Source organism: Sparus aurata, chromosome 13, assembly GCF_900880675.1.
Source record: "Sparus aurata chromosome 13, fSpaAur1.1, whole genome shotgun sequence".
Classification (NCBI taxonomy): domain Eukaryota; kingdom Metazoa; phylum Chordata; class Actinopteri; order Spariformes; family Sparidae; genus Sparus; species Sparus aurata.
In genome coordinates this window covers 28,909,854-28,932,671 of record NC_044199.1, presented here as the reverse complement: position 1 = coordinate 28,932,671, position 22,818 = coordinate 28,909,854, and the positions used below count along the sequence as shown (strand labels likewise).

Below are 22,818 nucleotides of genomic sequence, written 5' to 3'. Positions count from 1 at the left end.
ATTTCCAATTAGGGTGATTGAATTGATTTTTGGGATCTGTGAAAGTCCTCTCATTCCTCTGCTGTCACCCACCATATATTCTCTCTCCCTCTCACTCTCTCTCATCCCTCTCTTTTCGTTGTCATTCTCTCCTTCCGTCTTTTCACCTCCGTTTTTCTGCCGCTGCGCTCTCTGAACCGGAAAAGAAAAGGGGGGAAAAAAGGCAAAGTAACTAATGGTGCGCAGGAAAAAAAAAGAAAAAAAGCAGCAGAAAGGGGCTGTTTTTGTCTCACTCCTCCAAGCCGATAATAACCACTCTTGTGTGTGCTTCTCTGTTTGCAGGAGAAGGGGAAAGCAGACGGGAACATCGATCAATGTGAGTACACTTACTGTGTTCAAAGCAAACAGCATTTTTCAAAATATGCCATGTTGTGCTCCATGACAGTATGATTTTTTTTTGTGTTTTTTTTCCACTGTGGCGGTTGTTCTGGCATGCACTTTGGTTTTGTGATTGCGGAGAAACGCTGCTGGGAAGTAATTCGAATTTAGATGGCTCCCATAAAAGCGGACCATGCGGCCCGTTATGGAGAAAGACCTCCGATGATGATATAACTGTGACAATCTGTAAAAAAAAAAAAAAAAAGCCACTTATTACTACATCACATTTATTGCTCCAATGTCTTTAGAGGAAGCGTTTCTGATTTTTGAAAGCATTACAGTTGTCGGTGCGTGCCGGGATGTAATCCGGCAGCCAGTCGTGTGACTGGCAGGCATCAGTTTGTTTATTCAGCTGCACTTGACACCACCTGGGAGGAAAAAATTATATAGTTTTTTTTTTATAATTTTTTTTTTATTAATAGCGTGAAACCCGACCCTACCACGTCTCAACTCGACGACAAAAAAGTAGGAGCAGGAGAGAAATCGCTCATTCCAAGTGACAACCCTTCTCAGCTGAAAAATATATTTATCAGGTGAATAATTATTCAGCTGTCAGCCATCTTCAGTCCCCTGTCAGAGATGATTAAGCAATGTTTGTTTGGCCCGGGCCCTCGTGGGCTGTTTTACACTGCGGTGATTGCTCAGACAGTTGATGCCCTGTAAAGAACATCATTCACATTCCCCGACTCTGGACTCCCACCTCGGTCCGGCTGTAGAGACGCTGGTGGGGGGAGGGGAGCAGAGCACTGCACAGCTAAGCCTACAGTCAGCGGTTAAACCCACCCTACCATCTGAGCTGCAGCTCTCAATACCAAATCAAAGTTCAATAAAGCAATGGTTTTCATACTACAACCAAGATATAGTATCAGTTCAACACACTGCGTGTTTGCACTTTGACTCTTAGTAGTGATCCGAGCCGAGCGATGTCAAGTGCACATGTTTGTTTTCTCACTGGAGTTTACCAAAGCGAGTAACTCTGGGAGTAAAGTTCACAACTTTGTGTTTGCCCGTTTGACACTCTTTTGCTGTGTGTTTATTTTCATCTCTCAGCTATTGATTTTAACACAATATGTAATGGTACATATTTTTATGCTCTGCTGCAGTCGACCGCCGAGGGCTGGTCTTTTTCTTCCCCCGTATTTTTATGTGCCAGGTTAAATGTCCGGTGTATAAGTGGCGATGGAATTCAGCTCAGTGTTAAATGTTATCTATCACAGCAATCGTGGAGTGATTGTTTTCAACGCAATCGGAGACTCGAGGTGTCAGAAGAGGGGGTTCCGTCCCTGGCTGTAGATAAGATGGTCTCAGCTGTTTGTTTCCAGTCCCGGGGGGCTTCCATTGTGCGGTCGCCCTCAGTTCCATATGAGCTGAGAGGGCCGAGTTGCGTGAAAGGTGTTGTCGTATAACTGCATTGTCATCGCCCGTGAAACTGAAGTTTCGTGTCTTTCTTTACCCCGCGTTGCGCACGGCCTCGTGTCGCATTCACATGAGTTTTTTTCTCGGCGGTGTATTTTGCTGTATTGTCATGCGAGACAGGGAGATTGAGCTGTTTGTGTGTAAAGTACTGTAACATCAATATTCTCAGGGCTGACTGCTTCCTATTTGACAAGCGACTTCCTCTGTGAGCATTAGGCCCATTATAATGTGTCGTCTTCATCTCCACCGTACCCCGCTCGCAGCGCCGAGCTCTTTGTGCCCGCCTCTACTCGACTCCGACGCGACCGAGAGGATTCCTTTTGTTCACGTTCATCATTCAGCATCTAGTGCTGCTTCACCTCTGGATGTTTGTTGGCTGATTTCTGACTTTAACATTGTTAAAGTGGAGAACTGCAGCTTTCTAAGTGATACTTTTTTCCTCTATTTTTTGCTTCTCCAGCTATGTGAACTTTCTCACCTGCTTCTTACAGTGCCGCAGCGGTAACACACATCCTGACGTGGAGACACACTGCGAGGTGTTTCTGTCAGAGGTGGTTTCTGTTACACACACTACGTGACCTCACAGATGTTGATGCGAAAATATCCTCATATTAGAGTATGTCATATATCGATGCATAGGCAGCATCGATACACCAGAACCATCTGCGCAGTTCAACTCTTTCTTCTTGTGTCTTCTGAGACACACTCACACACACACACACACACTTTATTTAAAATGCCTAAAAAGATATTGTTTCTAGAAAATGCGTGATGTTTAAAGCTTTGGCCAGTTTTCCTGCGAGACCGAAGAGTTGTATAAGTTGTCATAGTCTTGTCATAGTTATGTTTACCTTACACATTTTGAAATTCCTGACTTTTATGCCCTCGGCGTTGTGTCAACTGTTCACTGTGGTATCGCAAAAATGGCGTCAGATGTTGGTATTTTTCAAGGTATCTTATCAGCAAGAAAAAAAAATGAGCACATGTAAGCATTTTGCTGCAGCTTGCCGCCACTTTCGTTGCACAGAAGCAAATAAACTTGCGTTGGCAGGAAACATATTCAGTATGCAGTCGCAGGAAGCCGATGGGAACATCGCAGGAGGAAAACAAAGGATTGAAGGTCATGGTTTTGGATTTACATTCACCGGGCTCATGTAATTTTAATATTTGTCTCAAGAGCTTAAGGTCCAAGTGACAAAGTCATTTTGTCCTGGATTTGTGCACAGTTGCGACGCCCAGTTCTGGACTGGGTCTTTCTTTACTTAATTTTTTGCTGCGTGGGTTTATTCCTGTGCTGCGAATGAGAGCGTTTGTCTAAATGTGGAAGCCACTTTTAACTTCTACTGACGTCAAATGAACAACAATAATTAGGGCTTAGGTGCCTTTCTCTCTCACGCGCGCCGCCAAGGGAGGAGGGTGTCTCATCTTCTGTTGCGTCATTCAAACCAGCAACTTCCTGGATCTCTCATCTCTGTTAGGACTCCTCATACGCTTCACAATGACGCGAGTCAGTTCTCACAGTGTGTCACTACAATGGACAAGGTGATAATGGGACGTGATTTTGGCTGACAGTAACTTCTTCACATCGGCGGCGTGTTTGGCTGTGTTAATGACGTGTATGATAAATGTGTCAGAGACGTCAGCGCGGAACAGCAACCGATGCTTTTAGCCGTACCCTGACTTTGAGATAAGTTGAAAATGCAGCGTCAAATGATTCAATTCAGACACACTTGCAGAATGGATGACTGACTTGTAATTTTATGAGCTAGAATACGATTAGTGTACAGTCGCCCTTTGTCAGGTTTAGAAGATAAATTCTGTACTTTTACAGCAGCATTTACTAGCAGCAGCAGCAGCACACAGAAGTCAACCCAAACAGTGTTATTCTCAATTTAAATGATGCTTGTTGGTCTTCCTTTGCAGACGTTTCATCGACAGTGTGACTGACTCGCGCCCCGGTCAGCTTGCTGTAACTTCAGCACATGTTGCTGACGGCGTACCGCTAAAAGTTTCCCTGCAGAGCTGTAAACCGTACAGCTGTTATATAGTATCTATTTGTTGCACCGTCGTCACATTGCAGACCACAGAGCAATTAGCCACCAATATCCCCATCAGAGCGCAATGTTTTCTTACTGTGAAGGTCAGGATTTATTATATTGAAACATCTGAAGGAATAAAAATACCCCATGTTTTCCTTCTATGCCTGGTCCAAATCGTGATCATTCTGCCTTTGTGTGAGCAGATGTTTATAGGCTGTTATGTGAGCCGTATATGTAGAGTACCTCCTATCGCATGTGCTAATGTTTATGCATGGGCAGTATTTATTGTGCCATGTGTTGCCATGTCCTGAACATATTCGTGTTTTCCTCCTTTTCCTACATGTGTGGATGGCAGCGTCAGCGGCAAGATAGGGAGTACTGCTTAGTGAACGGCTCTGCAGCACCGCTGACAGAATGTATTTTTATTGACCCAAAATATCCACAGCTGGGAATCAGACATATATAATGCAACATCACATTTATGCATTTGATAGCTTCAGTCTGAAGGCTTTCTCGCCACATAACCGGATCAGGTTTTACCAACTAGCAACACAAATCATGATGTTGTCTCCAGGTTGTGATAAAAAGGAGGCGGTTGCTTGTCGCCCAGGTTTCGCAGGTTTTTTAAATTTCTCATGGTGAGGGGATCAGTGTATGGTTTGATAGGCTCTCGCGGAGGCTATTTTTAATCCTGATATTTTGGTAGAGGGATTTTGCTAAGCGCTGATGCCTCTTTCTTTGTACGGCGTTAAATGGTTTAATGATTTTTGGAGCACCATAAGGAAATATTAAATCTACATGATTATGTGTACTCTACGTCCGTAATGTATATCAGAGCTATATTTACAAAATTAAAAGTTTTATATGACATTTATTTACATGAGAAGTATAGGGCATTGTGACTTGGATTTATATCTGCAACAAAACGATGTAAGCACCTCGAAGTTGAAGAATATATAATGCATTTACAAGGTGGTTAGTAGAAAAAGGTGACCAGCCGACACTTTGGCCTGTAATACGTCTTCCCTATCATTTGAAGACGGCCACTTTAATATTATGAGCTTTTTTCCTCCCGTTAGTGTGTGCTGATTTACCTCTTGAGACTAATTATCCGCCGACTGTTTGTATGCTAAACTAGATCCACCGTCAAAGTCAGACGGTTGCATTTCATTGTCTTGTGTTGCTCTCCTTTCCCCTGGATGACGATCAGTGTAGCTCTTTGGGATCGTCTGTTTTTCACTGCCACTGGCTGGTCGCTTTTTCTCCATTTCAATTTTTCACTAATTCAATTGAGCTACCTTTTCTCTTTCCTCCTTTTCTCTTTTTCCCGTTGTTATGTTTGTATCTCAGTTCACTCTCCATTATTCCCTTATTTTCACTCACCCCCTCTCTCTTTGGCAAACCTTGTATTGTGGCGTCTACGTGGCTCCTCATGTTGAGACAATGACATTAATCAAATTGGCCTAGTTTTGCCTCTGGAACACAGATGCTGGCGGTGAAATTTGCATCAATGCAGACATTGCATATGGAGGCTTTCGGCTAGTTCAGACAGAAGCACTCTGTAGGTGACATTTCAGTGGCTCGTGATGCACAGCCATCCCTAGTCAACATGTCAGTTTAGAATATATGCAGTCGTTGTCATTGGGTGTCCCTCTTTTCACAGTGTATTATTGTTGTCAGTGGGATCCATATGGAAAAATTGAATATTGCCCATTTATCTTCCTTGGGAATTGTGATTAATTCGGCCTGGATTGCTTAATTTATGAACCTTTGCCGAGGCCTAATCAGAGTTTGTTACCGTCACAAATTAAACAATGGGAAGAGGCAAAGCAAGTTAAGCAGTCCTGTGGTTCATTTAGATTGTAATTGGTTGAGAATTAGATGGGACAAGGTTGACAGAGAGACTCTCTAATAAGCAGCAAATGACTGAGGAGGAAGCTGGGTGGAAGATAGTGGAGGAAGCTGAGAGAAAACGGTAAGGGTGGGGCAGCGAAAAATAGATTAGCTTGAAAGTCATCTCTCCGCATTAATTACTCAATCAAAGAAGTTCCCATATTGACTTCAACAATATTTTGCCCGTCTGCCTCCCTGTCAATACAAAGAATATCTCAATATTTATAGCCTAATAATGCTAACTGAAGTCAACAGATGGTCGTGACATCTCTTCTCTGTTGTTGTATCCTAAAAGCTGTCAGATGGTGTGTTTGTGTTGAGGTTTGAAAACATGAGATTATGGAGAGTCTTGGAGGAAGAGAAAGCAGAAGAAAGACACTTTACACAATGAGAAAAGAAGGAGGTGAGAGAAATATCACACCACATGATAAGAAAGCAAGAAAAGACAAAAAAAAAACAGGATAGGATGGGAAAACTTTGGAAGGAAGACAATGTAATCTTGTTCTCGCTGCACAAATCATATAATTTATTCTGATATTTAAGATTGAAAGACTTCCAAAATTTTTCTTGGGGATATCTCCCCAAAGATATCTCTGTATACATTGTCTATGCCATCCTTCACCAATCGGTAAAGGTTTGTTTCTAACCCTTGCGGGCACACTGACTAGCAACATCCTAGAATTGTTGGACTTTCACAGTCAAACTGCTTCCTGATAGCTGACGTGTCACATGATAAAACAGAAGAAGAGCGAAAAGGGAAAATGGGGTTTGTGACACCGCATAGCCAACAAGTGGTACTCATATGGAAGACAGGATTAAACCAGGAAGTGAGGGAGGCACACAGTATGAGGTGCCAAAAAAGGCTTGTTGTGTTTTTCTTTTCTTCCTCCTTAGTGCTAAAAGTTTCCCCCGGTGCCTCTCTGCAGATTTTTACCTGCCAACGTCTTGTCAAGTCAGTTGGAGGAAATTTCTGGCTGATAAATACAGCTGGTGATGTGGATAAATGCTCTCGTGAGGAAAACATTTAATATTGATTCAAGAGATGAGTTAAAAGTAAGTGCAGTGCAAAGTGTCAATGAATAGTCCAAACTTTTATAACGAATTTGTGTGATATAGTGTACAACACGTAATGTCACTAATGTTTTTGTCGTTTCCTCAGTTTTAACCACTACAATCACAATAAAATACATTTGAATCTAATGAGTTGAACCCATCTTCAAGCCACTGATTGGAGTGCCTGACCGTAAATCAAAAAACAAATCAACAAATCAAAAAACTTTTTATATATGCCAGGCAATAATCCTGATTATTTCTCAGAGTAATATTATAAATCGTTGACTAAATATAGCTTTAAAACGTGTATTTACTTTGTTTAAAGAGGTTCATATGAGGCTTATTTTCAGGTTCATACTTTTTATTTGGGGGTCCATGTAGAATATTTTTAGAAAAATCACATTATTTTTCTCATGTGGTTCATTGCTGCAGCATCGCTTTTCACACTCTGTTTTAGCTACAGAGTGAGACATCCCGCTTCTGTTCAATCTTTGGTGAGAGCTGCACATGCTCATTACTTAATGGACAGGATGTAGCCAATCAGAGGCAGAGTAGGGCAGGTCATGCCAAGCAAAGTAGTGCGATCTAAAATAACACCGCTACAGCAGCAGTATGCGTGTTGATTGAATGACAGGAATGTTTATATTTTTTAATAAGTACATTAAGATATATATTAATATATCACCTTTAACATAGTGACACACATAAGTTACGGAAGTAAAGGCTCGACTCCAAACCAGGTGTTTCAGACGGTGCAGGAGCAGCATTTCCTGTGGGAAAGAGTAACTCCCTTTGGTGCAGACTTTGGGCTATTTTACATTGCAAACCTTTTATTATGCACAAAAATGCTCCATAACACAATAAAGGAAAGGAAAAAAACCAAAAAGCATAATATGACCTCTTTAAGGAATTCATTAAACTTCTCCAGGTAATGTACGTGTTTATTTATATTCAAACAGCATGCTAACAGTCAAACCATGGGCATATACTGTAAAAAATACCCTGCATACCATACTCAGTATGTATGAGATGAAAAAATTTACTTGCATACCAGTCTCTCTCTCAAGGTGGTACTTCATAATCTTTTACAAGGTTTGCAGGTTTTTAGAATGTGCCGGGGAAGATGTGATGAGGAAACAAGATTACAGAGCAGATGTATAGTTAGAGATGTGACAGAGATCCAGCTACAATGCTGTATAATTTTCGTGGGAGGTGGAATGCTATCACCTCAAACTCCATTCGAGGTTGAGAAGGAAATCGTTAAATCGCTCCGTGAGAAGCAAAACCCACCCACATTTACATTTTCTCAGTTATGAATCTCTCACTTACAGAAGCAACTTGATTTAGAAGAACAAAAGCTGAATTGAAATGCAACGTATTTCACTCTGCTGTAGGTCTCAATGCTTCATCTCTTTGGTGTTGTTTTCCTCTTTTTCTGAAATTCATCAAGGAGCTTTTTTTTTATGCATAGTCTCTACTGTCTGTTCGCACTTCATATGAGCTCTCATGTGTAAGAATCTGTCACATGTAGATTACTTCCCCCAGAGACGTCCTGCATAATTAGAACGTGCAAAAGGAGTACATTTCCCAGGCCGAAAGTTGTAAGTCACAATCTCAGTCACATCGTAAATCTCTGTGAAATGTGATTTCATTAAGCTGCAGCGCAATAAAGATTACCAAGCGAAAAAGTTCATTGAGGACTTAATCAAAATAGTAAAATGAAACAGGCTTCTCTAAAACTCAAACCCACCTTTTATAGACGTGGTTACAAAATTAGAATATCTTCAAGTAAAGTTGATGATTTGCACCATAAATCTCACAATTTCCACATCGTCATGAACCGAAATTTGATCGGGCCAGGAATTATGGCTCATTTCTTTTCTGATTTAATTCGCAGGCGGCCAAAGTTTCACACTGTGATAATTTTTTGTCAGAAAGTCTGAAAGTCAAAGACAAAGGGGATTGTAGCGGCGGTGTAAGCGCCGTGTTGAGCGTGCCTGCAGACACCGCTGAAGGGCTTAAGGAGGGCACACAGCCTCTCCAGGGACCGAGAGGGACTGACAGTGGCACTCTGAATAACACTTTACTGTGACTGGGCCATGCTGCACCAGTGGGCCTACTTGGACACGAACACATACACATACACACACGCTGGAGTGCAGACACAAACCGAAAACAGACAGAGGTTATATGAAGTAAAGACGAACCAGCGGGCGAAGGTAGACCTTTATTTAGAGGGATGAGAACATCCTCACAGCTTCCTTTGATCTTTAATGAGCCGGAGATACGTTGCGTCATTATAATGCTTTCCTATTCGGCTCAAGAAAACACTGCTAACGTGACAAGTATTTGCATATCTCCTGCAGAGAGAGAACATAAATGATGGCAAATTCCATAGGTAGATGGTAGATGTCTTTTTTTGGTTTTCAGCAAAAAGGGACCCATTTTTTTTTTTTGGTGTCATGATAAAGAATGAGGAATGCTCGATTTGTAAGGATTGCTGCCAATTACCCCCTTCTCATGGCATTATATTTCAAAAAGAAGGTCATAACCTGTAATTTGTGCAGACCTTGGGGTAAGACAAGTTAATATGCAATGAGCAAAGTGATTTAATATTCCAAACTTCTGGTAAGATGCGTTGTGTCAAATCCGCCCAGACTCTTCCCCCCTCCTTGCAGATCCCTTGAAGAATCTGTATTGTGTTGCAAGTTTGTTGTCTTTCTTCGAAACAGTAATGTACGCCCACATCAGCGTGAGGTGTGTAGGTGTCTGGTAAGGTTGTTGACTTCAAAGGAGGAAGCAGCTGGAGAAACTGTTTTTCCTTACTCAACCTGGATAACTCGACTAAAGTGTAGAAACTGATGGAACTGTACTAAGCAATTGACACACTTTTGGTTTCATAGTAAAGTTTTGGACATATTCTAAAATCTCAGCAATTGTTTAATATACTTAAAAATCATGCTGGTAAGGAATGTGGGACAAGGCCAGTGGCTGAGTTTTAGCTAATGTTGGTAGAAATGCTAAGAAGCCCGGTTATCTCCAACTACAGCTTGTCGAACCAGCTGATCATGTACATAGAGATGTTGACGAAATTGTTAATACCTCCCCGTTCATGTAGGAGGGTCCAACTCCAAAAATAAGAAAAAGACCCAAAAATAAGCAGTTTTGGTTGTAGGCTTGCTAACCTCAGCTGCTGGTTTCTAACACAGAACAGTATTTCGCTATTAGATACGGTGTATTCCGTGTTTGACCAGGTGTTTCCTCAGGTTAGACACGATTCCCTGGTCTGCTTTGTATGTTATATAACAGATGTAGTGAGTGTTGTCCTGGCTCATTGTGTCTTGTTGCGTGGCCAATTCTTCTTCTTCATCTTCTTCTTTTTCTTCTTCTTCTTTCTGTCTCTTCCGCTTGTCTCATGCACCTTCAGTTCCCTTATGTCCCAAACAATATGCCTACCTTGCCAGCGGCTGGCCCTGCCAAAGTCGTGTTGTCTTGTAGATAGCTGACACTAATGGTTGTTTTCATGAATTATCAATTATTCATTTAATTAAATGATTCATTTTTAAGTCTCTAAGATGTAAAAGTTTCCCAAAGCCCAAGGTGACAACTATAATTACTTGCTTTGCCCAATTTTTCTGTTTATCAATTAATTAACTACTCTTTTGAGTGCGACAAATTGTGTCCAAAATCTCAGTCAAAATTAAATATTAGTTTTTCTGATTATTAAGAGGTTTTGCTTTATAGGAGGACTAAGTGGCGGTACAGTATATGGCATTGTCTATGATCAAATCACTGTAATTATCTGTAATTCTGCCCATGCTTAATGTTTAAGTCACTGGAGGTCAACTCCTGGATGATACCAGCTTGCTGCTGTGCGAGGGCAAGCATCGCTGCGAAACCCCTCGGATCCATTCTTTACCTTCATCCCCCTGATTTTTATTGCCTTACCCATCAACAGCAGACGGCTTTATGAGCTGAGAACAAAAATGATTGCTTTTGAATTCAGATTATATGCCTCCGCGCTCAGCCCTTTCTTTTCCCCGTTGCTCCGTCTCTCGCTGCTCCTTCCCTCTTCCACGCTTCCAACACACACACACACACACACACACACACACACACATGCACACACGCTGGGCTGCACACACGGCCACACATTCGCATTTATACACAATACATACTTTATGTGCCTGCTGGAGTTTGAGGATAAGTTATTATGATTTGGATCTCAACCAGCAAGGTCTTCAGTAGCACTTTGCAGAGGACAAGGTGTATTTGCATATCCCCGGGGATGTGGAAATATTAATAAGCCGCTGTCAGGCCACATTTCTGTGACTCAGTAAACACATTCACTCTCACATACTTTCACATACCTCAGATGTCATCGAGGTCATACTGGTTTATCAATCAGGAACATTAGTTTGTGAGAGAGTGCGGTGCGTTTAAGTGTTTTAATTCGTCCTTGTTGTCGATGGATTCTGTTGCCTCTGCAGACTGGCTCAGACGTTTTCACACGTTAAGGAAAAAAGACAATTGCAGTTTGATCTGATATTTTCTCATGAGGGCATGCAAACTAGGATTCCGTCCAATTGTAACTAACCCGAAATAATTTCGGTGGCATAAACTGCTATCGTTGCTGCCAGACAGCGGCATTATTATTGCCAGAAACTTGGGCAGGCTGGAATGATGGCCCCTCGGCACTAGAGTCTCAAATTGGATCGGAGACAGATTACAATTATGAAAGATACAAAGGTGCACACCCTGATGAATTAGTCTCAGAGCTGAAGTATCCAACGTGCCCGCATTTAGAGATAGAGAGGCTGTTTATCTGTGAATGTGTTTTCTCTTCAACACGTTATTGGCTTACATCCCCCAGTAGACAAAGAAACACTTCTGCTTCTCTGCTGCAGTATTGAATGATTAATAAGTAGTATTGATACAGGGTCCAAAATTATCACCTGTCACTTCCCAAATAACGGTTAATGTCTACACTACACTGCCATAAGTCATCCGCCATTGCAACATATTATAATTCCACCCTCCCTGTGGTTATCTATCAGATTTTTTCCCCCCCAGGGTGACAAGGTCATGACCCCACTCTGCCTCTGACTGTCTAGTATGTGTTGCCCTCTTCGGTTGGGTTTGTCAGGTCTCAGCATGAGAAGTGTAAGGATATCAGGGAAAGCCAATCGGAGGCAGAGTAGAGTTGACCAACAACAGAGACGCAAACCCAACACAATACTCTGTTGCCATTAAAAGTTTTCTGCACTTTATAACTATCATCTGAAAAATGTACTAAAGTGCTTTAATTAATCATGGACAGGATTTAACTGTTGTTGGTCGATATGGAGCTCATTTGTACAGGACTGCAAGCAACTAATGACTACTTCATTAAGCATTCATCTGCTGATGATCCTCTTTATTAATTGATTGATTGTTTGGTTTGCAAACATTTCCAGAAGGCCACACAATGGTAAAAAAAAACCTCAGAACGATTAAGAGTAAATAAATATTATGAAAGAAATAAGGAATGAAAAAAGGGAAAGCATCACATCCTCACATTTGCGAGGCAGCAGTTTGAGAGACGGTTGAAAAATGCATTGGCTCGTGCAGTTTTTTTTCAGGTTACCAGCCGTGGGCAGATAGACCATGAAGTTGATTTAGGACCCTGGTATGGTAGCTCCCGCAAGGACTGCATGACATTGCCGGTGCGGTGCGTGGTGGACAGTAGTGGACTGTATTAGCAGGCAGCGGGTCATCTGAGGAGACAGTTGCCACGAGGCAGAAAGCAAATGGGTGATTGATTGTTCCACGAGGATGCTCAGGGGAAGGGCAACGGTAACTACAAATAAACTATTCACCACTCAGTGCTCTATATATACACTTTGGTAACCAGATTACAGTCAGCTTTCCGCGGATTTAGAGATAATTACACGCGCCGATGCACCCTCATATTCAAAGCGATTCGATCCGAGGTCTGGGTAAAACTCAAAGAAGCCTTAAAAAAAAAAAAAAGTTTTCCACTGTTGAACGTTCGGCTTGTTTCTAAATGTAGGCACACTCGCGCTGCAACGAGAGGCTGTGCTCTTACTACGGAGCCTGTCGACTCGCAGTGCTGCCAGCCCTTCACACACAAGCCAAAAGAGTATCTCTGCTGCAGATAAAATCAGTCAGTAGAGCTTCTATATATGCCAAGAAATGTGATTACAGACCTGCTGCATGCATACGTGTGTGTTTATAATAGCCAGGTAACAACAGTGCAGGTCGGGGCGTCTGATTTCCTGGCTGGCTTCTTGTGTGCATTAATAAATTCTGACTTATTTACTCTCATAATTGTGTGTTGAAATGTGCCCTTAAGAAATGAAGAACACTGCAAAGTACAGACTGATATTATGAACTGTTATTCTTTGTTTGTGATCTTTAATTACTGGAGATATTTAGCATTTCAGCTGCATCACAGAGATCGCACCCGAGCCCTCTCTCCAGCCTCGGCTTTTATTTACAGTGCCCTTTCCTCCTCCCAACAGGTGAATAATTTTGCATACAGCACACAGCCTCAAATAAAACACATTTGTTTTCTGACCTTTCGAGCAGGGTCACTGAAGTCAGTCCCATGGACATTTGCTTCTGTGTGTATCCTCTCTGTGGCTTGTTTCTGTGCTCCCGGTCCTGCCCCTGTCTGTGTGTTTCCTTGCAGCCTTTATCTGTTCAGGTGTTACCTCTGCAGCCTCTGTCTCTGGTTTCCTCCGCTTTGACTGTCTTGGAAACTGTTCAGTGTCAGTAGTACTGACTTAATTGTGACCCAAGTGCAATGATGGGCTCTGTTCTTGACTCCAGTTGGTCCTATGTATCATTTCAAGTGATGTGCCACCCATGTCCTTACTGTCAAAATACACCTCCAGGAGGTTGAAAGTTGGCTGCTGCAACTAAATAGTTTTTTTACCCCCATGGTCAGCTTTATTTAATTTCCATGTACTCATGGAAAATTGATAGAATTTCTTGCAGCAAAGTCACTTCTCTGGCTCCTTCCTATTCGGCGTGGTGCTCACCGAGTTAAGGGTGCACTGGTACAGACCTCAAGGTGTTTAATGACATGACAAGTCCATCTGCTGGGGAAGGCAGCGAGATGTGGCTGACAGCTTGGGAATCACAGGGTAAATGGACCTCCTGACACTCTATACTCTGTGTGGAGAGATTGTGAGAACAACACGAATGCAACATGCAGCAGTGAAAATATGGCAGATTTCCTGGAGGACCCTAAATAGCGCGATGTTGCTCTTCCCTGTCGTCCGGAAGCCGGAGGCCATCATTTGAAGTGTATTTTCACACTTTGGGCATCACTGTTTTTGAATGATTGTCATGATTTGCCAATTCCGAAGAAAGCTTTTCAAACGGCAACAATCGAGTTTGAGATATTCAGACGTGGGGCGGAGAGCTCGGGGCTTAGATGAAATAAACGAGACAACATTAAGAGCAGTGAGTCAGTGAAGAACCCAGACGGCGGTCACACCAGTGCACCTTGACAGGATGGGGTGATATGAAAATGAATCAAATGTGCTTTGAGTTGAATTTTAAAAAGGATTTAATATGGCATTTGTATTTCCTACATAATTTTCCCTAAATATGACAAGCAATTACCATTGTCCGGGTTTTGGCAGCCTGAGCGAGCGGGCTCTGCCAGGATTCTGCCTTTGAAGGTGTGCTTTTAGAATTCAATATGCAATTTGAGATTTTTCTCAGAAGCTCTTTGTCCACATCCACTCCTTTTTTGTCAGTGACAAGACGGCACATGAAAGCACCGCAGCTGCTGTGACAAGACAATGTGATCTCAGCAAACTACTGTATACCCATATCCCGCAGAGCAAGAGTCTCCAGAAATAACCTCACAGACTCGAAGGATTGTGTGTGATCATTGTCATAGCATACATACAGGAATCTATTTAAAAAAAAAAATGTTATGATCCCTGAAGCCTTTAGAAATGCATGAAGATTAATGAGAATCCTATCGTGGACGCAATTTGAAAACAAGTCAGTAAGGGAATGGCACCCGTGGCTAGGCAGGTGGGTTGCTTGTTCTCAGAAATATTTGCCACTTTCTTTGGAATTAAATCACTGAATAATTTATTATTCAACAAATTTAAATGTAAAATGGCTCGGGCAGCCAGCTACCGAGGGAGAGAGCAGCACAGCAGCTGCACTAATAGCAAATATAACAAGCAGGATTTCTTTCCAGTTCCTTTTTTTTTTTTCAAAGTGGAGCCGGGGATTGGGTCGGTGTCCACCACAGTGACGAGAATCATGCATATGTAATGCGGTAAGGTCGCGGGGTCTGATGGAATGGAAGACAGGTCACAGGCCACAGGTCATCTATGTTATATTGCGAGCACTCATAGATTAATATGATGTCAGACTGTTAAATTGTCTCATATTATCAAGTTTTCCCTCGTGATTAAAACTCCCATCAGGCTGGAGAGGTCAAAAAGTTCTTTGGTTTTAGTTCACCTGTTTTGCTAATGGGTATTGTTATGAGAAATACATTATTAAGCAGGTAATTAAGACTTTCCTGGTGCAGGTTTTGGGAGCAGCTCGTCGCTTGAGCCTTGTTATATTCATATCTGAATGAAAAATTAAAATTGGATGCCAGAAAAATTGCATCAATCTGACCAGTTTTATCAACCATGATACTGAATATTGATATTTTTCAAGGTGTTCTACCAAAGTTAGAAATGACAGTGTCGCGAACACGCTACCTTGTCCACCTTGAAGGTCATTCCACCTTAAGTTTGCTACAATCAGCATAAACAGCCTAAACTGCACACACAGTGCGCTGCTACGTTCACAGCTATATCGTTGACTTCACACTCGAAAACAAATGTCATCATATCTCAACGCTGGAACATATTGCTACGCACAAATGTATCTGTATCGTTTTTGTATCAGATCTGATTGGATCTAAGTATTTTTCTGGGAAACAATGCTCCCCAGATATCATTTTCATACCATCACCGCCCGGAGGATTTGCTGTGTTTGCCAAACAAAATCAGCTGTTCTTTGGTTTGAATGTAGTGCACGAGATTCAGAGCTCTGAATGGTCTCCTCCCCCCGTAAAGTGTTGCATGTCAAAGTCCAGGGTGGAGTTTGTGTGCCGTTTTAGTTCTGCTCTTCATGCCCTCCTCTTTATCCTTCATTGTCTCCACCTTCATCTCTATTTTTTTCCTGGGTTCCTGGGCTTGTTGTGACCCTGCCGTCGCTGACGGATTATTAATCATCTTGAATTTTGCTCGTTTTTTGTGGCGATGCAGTTTTTTATACATCGGTCCGCCTTGTCTGAAGGAACAGGGTAAACCTTTTGACTTGAGGCTTAGATTGATGTGTACTCGCCTGTCACCTCTAAAAAGCAAGCATTCATTCATAAACTGATTCAACGGACATTTAGCGACACATTCGTACACTAATGCATTCAGACATCTCCCATATGCTCCTCTGGAACCTCTAACTTGTATCCGAGCTGACATCTTTTCCTCCCCTTAATCCCTGCTTTTAAAAAGTGGTCTTAAAAGATGTCTGCTTATGGGAGCCTCTGTCCTAACACTTAAATCAACAACCCTGAACACTATCCGCACTTCTGAGAGTGCACCCATGGTGCTCAAGTAAATGTAGAGAGCAAAGGCTGGGCTATTACAGGGCAGAATCTGCTGTTAACAGCAGTGCACTATATATGCATTAATACTTTTACTTCAATCCAGCCTCGGTTGTTAGGGGTGAAGGGAAAACAACTCCTGAAAGATTGGGTCGTGATGCAAAAAGCCAATAATCAGAAATCTAAAACTCAATTCTTGACATTATGATCATTTTTTATAGAAAGATAGATACATTGAGGGTTTTCCCAACCAAGCACAGCACCCAAGTGGTTTTAACAGTTCCACCTAGGGCTGGGCCGACGCTTGGGCACTGGAAGCAGAAGCATCCTGGGGCGGCTGGATTCACGTCGGTGGGGCAAAAGTTGCAGCTTGATGCAGCGGTGTGGGAGTGTCACTCCATGGTCCGTGAGTGTGATGTGTTGGGATCAGTTTGCCAAAAGACGAAGCTGCTATGTTGTTATGCTACTGGCACGCTGGTCCTACTTGTGCTTGTTTGTCTACAGCGACGGATTGAAAATAACAGGGATGGGATGAGGCAGATCATTACTGTGTTTTAAACTGGGGGACAAACCGAAGCAATATGAAAGTGAAAGTTAACGCTACACTACACACATAAATGTGTAGTATTTATCCATGCTAAATGAAATAACTCCTGATCGCCAGTTTATGTGAGTAGCAACTGCAAGTTGACGTGGGGCTGTGCTTCTCCAAAATTAATTCCTGTTTACATTTTGTCCCAACCCAAAAGTAATAAATGTTAGGATTACACAGATTACCACTTAAAACTGGGTTATTTTTTGTTGGGGAATAATGCCCTGCAGTGCATACTTGGACATATTTTATTGTTGAAGACTGAAAATGATTAAAGAAAATTTTGACAATTTAGAGTAGTTAAACAAACAAATAGTCGGATTAATCCAAAAAATAATTAATAGATTTAGCGATTAAAAAAAAGATTGTTAGGTGCAGACCCAGTCCCATGGCTGAATTCCGTTTATGATCTTGCCAAACCTTGCCAGGGCCAAGGAAGTGTACTGTGCTTGTGCAAACGTGCTTGAGCAGGTTACAGATGGCCTAGTGTGAGTGCACCCTTACACACACTCAGAGCAGACAGCAGAGCAGAGAAGCTGCAGTGGTGATCGAGCATGAGATGATGACAACCAGAGTGATAATCAAAAAAAGCAACATTTTCACCTGTTTATTGTTTCACACAATCACAGTGTGTTTGTAAAGCTAATTGTGAACCGTCACAGAGAAGCTAAAATTAAAGCTGTCTGCATGTTTATGCCTGCGTACCGTCTATCTTCAAATGCAGCCAGTTGTTGTATACTGAGCTCCTGGCTGAGATGGCAGCCTCCCTCTAAACCAGCCCCTCCTCTCTGGACCATCATTGCGTGCAGGCAGTGAATCTCGTCAGCAGCAGAGGGAACAGTACAGAGGACAGGAGGATGGACTGATAATGACTTATGTCTCTGTTCCTCATTCTTTCTTAACTTCCCGCAGTAATTTGATGTCCGTCCTATTAGTTCAAAAACGCATAATGTAAAGCAAGTGACTGCTATTGAGTACTGATCTACTGATGGTCTTTAAGTTTTCAGCTGACTGTAGAGCTGTGATCGCAAACCCTGAGGCAGGTAAAGTCCTGTAAACGTAAGGTGGTAAATAAAGACACAATGAAGATAAGCCGGTCGATACTGTCTTGGAAAATAACCGGCTCTCCAAGCGATATGAAATCATCTCATTCCATTCCATCTCCACATGCCAGTCTCCAAAACATTAAAAACCCTCCAATATTGTTCTTGTGGGAAGGTGCCAGGCTTGTGATGCCTGCTGATCTGACTGATACTTTTATGTAAATCCACAGTCACAGTCCAATCTGCTCCCTGTGAGCGCTGCAGTTGCTGGGAAAGACGTTTGTTGGGGGCAGACGCACGCATTTTTGATTAAAGTTATAAAATAAATGAATCTTGATATTTTCAATCGACCGGCATGACATTACTGATTGCAGTTATTGCCCCTTATATCATCAGATATGGGACACGTCCAAATTGCACCCAAAGCCAAATACCAAATTTGAATACATTCATTACACTGTATGTGATTTTGTTTTAGTGATTTTGTTTTAGTGGCCAAAGCAAGAGACAGAGCTTGATTCCAACTGCAATATAAATCATACTCTAATTAAGCAATCCATGCACAACAATTGTTGAATTACCAGTATGAATTTGATAACCAAATTTGATGGCACAAATTAATTTTTATTTTTCGACACCTCCTAGACTCCAAAAAGACTTTTTATTTATTTGGAATATTTCATTTTTGGACATCGTCAGATCAAATCAATGCAAACAAAAACATTTAATCAATAAAAATCACTACATCATACCAGATTTTAGTGACAGTTTCTTTGTTTTTCTTGGTTTGTGTAGCTCTGTGTAAATGGGAATTGGTCCCAGGGTTTTGTGAACATTCCAGTATCTATGTTAGAAGATAAAAGCTTGTTTTTTTTGTTATAGTGAGACCTCATTACCAGAGAATGAATATTTATTTAAAAAACAAATTAAAAGACACTGTCTGAACACAAAGGGTTAAAAGCGGAAATTTTAAAGACTTCCGAGTTATTTATCTTAATTTAAATAAAGAGAAGCAACACCAGTAGTAAATCAGGACTGTCTTGAGTGCAAATAATGTGACGTTTCCTTGTATATGAACATTTCTCTATATATATCCAATTTCACATGTAAAAAAAAAAAAAAAATCCAAAAACTTTCTTCACAGCTCATGACAAAGAGGAGATGAAGAGGCAATCTCAGTGAAGGATAGAACATCCCTCACATCTCAACCGCTCTCTTAGGGGATAGATATGGTCTCCAGTCATATTCAGGAAATGCATTTCATATTCAAACACAAATGGAGCAATTTGTGCAAATAGCATGCGTAATAGTGCCGACTCCCAGGTGCATGAGCGACGGCCGGGCCCTGGAGGAGAGGCTCTTCACCCCAAATGCATCAGCAACGAAACCCCAAGCCCACGGAAATAGGGCAGTGAATGAATTAGGGTGTCATTGGTTAAGGACATCAGTGACGAGAGAGAGAGATAGAGAGACAGAGAGACAGAGAGGGAGATCTGTAATGCAATTGCTACTTGCCATACTAAGCAGGAGCAGCGAGTACAGCGTGAAATCAGATCGAGCTGGCTGTGGCTGGCGTGGTGATTTTGACGTGTCGGAATGAGCTGTCTCTCAGTGAGCTGAGTGATAATTCAGCTGTCATTCTGAGGAGGAGGCGATAAATAACGCGTTTCTCAGATGGTTGAAAGAGGGCAGGGATCGGAGTAATCAACCTCAACCTAGCGTTCTGATAACACTAATTAAAGACAAATTAACGTCAGACGTACACCTGCGAGCAGCACTCCGCATGTTTTTGTTGTTCCTCAAAGCGTCGCCGTCTCATTGAAATTCTGTCTGAGATTTTGAGAGGGATCAGATTGAGAACATGTTGATGAAGGCAAAATGTCTTCAAACAGCCTTCTCCAAGCTCTTCACTTTACAGCCAGTGTTGAGTTTTATATTTCCTTGCCGAGACGCCTCACTCCCATAACTTCTTTTGATCTGTTGTGGTAAAACCAAGTCAAGTCTAAAGTCTTTATAAGCAAAGTCAGTCAGTTAGGCAGACCATTAAAATTATATTACATAACATAACTCTCTTCAATACTGTATTAATAGTGTTTTTGTCTGCTTTTCTTTGACTATGTCTTTTCACTGTATAGACCTAAGAATTTAAAGGGCATGACAAGGCCTCGCTTTTGCCGTCTTATTTATCTTATTGATTAAAATGTCATTACATTTTTCATTTTTAAAACATATTCTTCATTGACATAGTAATCCACTCTGTGTGTGTGCTGACTGATTGACCTGCAGTATACTTAGTTGAGTTTAACATCCTGAAAGTTTCAGGATTTTATACGTTTTTTTGATTCGGAAAGTTTTGCCGAATTCTCCGACGATTATTCCTGTGGCGAACCTGATCTACGTGCTCTTTAAAGGGCATTTGACATCACACACAAGTCCTGCTCAGTATCTCACCTGTACGCCAGTGTCACGCCCAACAATTGCAAAAAAAAGTCACAGGTGTTTTAAATGACATTTTAGAGTTTGTAACTTCCTGGAAAATTTTAACAATTTTGATGACTCACCCTCCATCCGCGGCGAGTGCAAATTTGTGTCCATGCAACGCTCTCTTACACAACTTAATAACTTAAACAAAAAAAATATTCTAAAACGTTTTGGAAAACACAACTTCAGAACTTTATTCGCTGATTTGGATAAAACTGCATCAGTATTTTCAGCTGTCATGAGTGTCCTGATGGATTAATACCACTAGCTTTGATGCTAAAGTGTTCACTTACTGCTGCTAGATGAAGCTGCCATTAGCTAGCTGCTGTTCTATTTGCTGACTCAGCTCCGGCGTGCCAGGAACCAAACAGAGCAAGGGAACCACCATGTTCCCTCTAGTCAGACTGGCCTCCGTCTTTTGGGGTAAAGCGGTGTTCGGTCCTGGTCTGGCCGTGTCTACAGGGAGCTGCCAGTCCGGGTAGTGTTGGCGGACCCCTAACTCTGTGGTGGGTGATTGGGCTAACACACGTTTTGCATTTGTCTACAGTAAACGCCAGCATATGTTCGAGACAAGCCTTCCTCGGCTGCCTGTTTTTATAAGAAACAATGTGTTTCTTATAAAAGGCAGGCAGCTAAGGAAGGCTTGTGTTGAAGCAAATAGCACTCCACTAGTCTTTAAACAACATTTATTAGCAAAGAAGTTAATTATTTGCATTTCTAAATTATGCACTAGAGCAAAATGTACTTTGTTCGTTTTTTTTTCTATCTTCTTCTGGTCATTGTGCAATTCATCTCCTCTATGTAACCTCAATAATTTAATGACAAGCAGTGCTTTGGTACTGGCAGATCTCATTTGCATCTATTATAAATGGGATGGATAATGACCAGCCGTAGGAATGGAAGTAATCTACTAAGGGTTTGTACCTACACAAGGCAACCCACATTGCAGTACAGTAAAAAAAAAACAAAAAAAAAACAAAAAGGAGAAGAACTCATTACACAGGCATTTGTTATTCAAAGTAGGTGTTCCACAGCCGTGACCTTAATCACAGTTTACCATCATTTTCAGATGGCTTTGATGATGGCATATGCATTCAGAGTAGCACCGGCAACTGTAGACCGTCAGCCCCTTGCTTTGTTTTCTGTAGCTCGACTCGGTCTCACCCACTTTCCCGGTCTGCCACTGCTGTCTCTTTTTTCTGCTCTCTGTTACATTTCTTTTTGATCATTCTGTACCTCTCACCGTTTTTAACTTCCGTATTTTTTTTTATTTCTTTTTGTCATTTGTACATGCATTAACCCAGAGGGAGCAAGTAAAAACGTTATCCTCTCAAACACAGGTAGATAGAGATTCAGACCGAGCACCTCAAACCAGATTTTCCAGCACTGACGTTGCATCATTATGCAGCCATCTGCATAAAAAAACACTTTTGACACAATCATGTAATCAAGGTGTATCTGCCTTCACAATACAGCATGTAAATTCATGCTAACAACTCGAAATGCTTCTGTTATTTCTGCTTCAGATAATAATCCTTGAATCAGAATCATAATGACCTCAATCCACTTAATTCTTCACCGAGTGTACTTCGAGTGTATTTTTAAATACACAGACAACCCACAGTCCTCTCGCCCATTCAGGGTTCCATCTCACAAAAGTCAATTGAATGTTTTTCGGGTTCTGTAGAAGATATACTGATAAAAAGAGTTAATGGATGCTTTGAATGGGCTGAGGAGTTTAACAGTTCCCCACAACCATCAAACTCGTATCAAAAAAATAGTGTATTGTTTGTTAGTGAAGGAAATTGTTGGACCAAGGTCACATCATTCCTTGTAAATGTGTAGTATCAAAACCCCAATCAAAGGTTTTCTTTGCTCGTCGAACTAGCTGTTCTGGTTGAAGTGGATTTGTTTTTCATCTGTGGATCGTTGCTCGCTTCAAAAAAATAAGCAAATGACAATAGTGTCTTTGAAAAATGGGTGGTATCCTTTGACTCACATGAACAAATATAAATGATGAATATAGAGTGTTTAAAAGAGAGGCTTCAGCAGTAACCAGATTGAGGAAAGTCCAAGAAATTGTCCATTGTCCATCCTCACAGTGAGAAACATGACGAAGCCCGGCAAACGTGCACTATCCAGCGAACGCACAAAAACATCATTGTGAGGCACATCAAATGGTATTAATCCACGTTTTGTTGTATTTTTCGTCCCGTTTTTCTCGAACGCTTTCCTAGTTTTTGTCCT

General features: G+C 41.6%; 1 protein-coding gene across 2 annotated transcripts in view; it reads left to right on the top strand.

Annotated features, from left to right (window-relative positions):
• The window catches only part of fstl4 (follistatin-like 4), a 221,309-nt gene that overhangs the window by 28,069 nt on the left and 170,422 nt on the right, over positions 1-22,818 (top strand). For both annotated transcript variants that reach the window (XM_030438789.1, XM_030438788.1), the window contains exon 3: positions 322-355. In XM_030438789.1, coding sequence (XP_030294649.1) covers positions 322-355 — 34 coding nt within the window. The remainder of the gene's footprint in view (positions 1-321; positions 356-22,818) is intronic.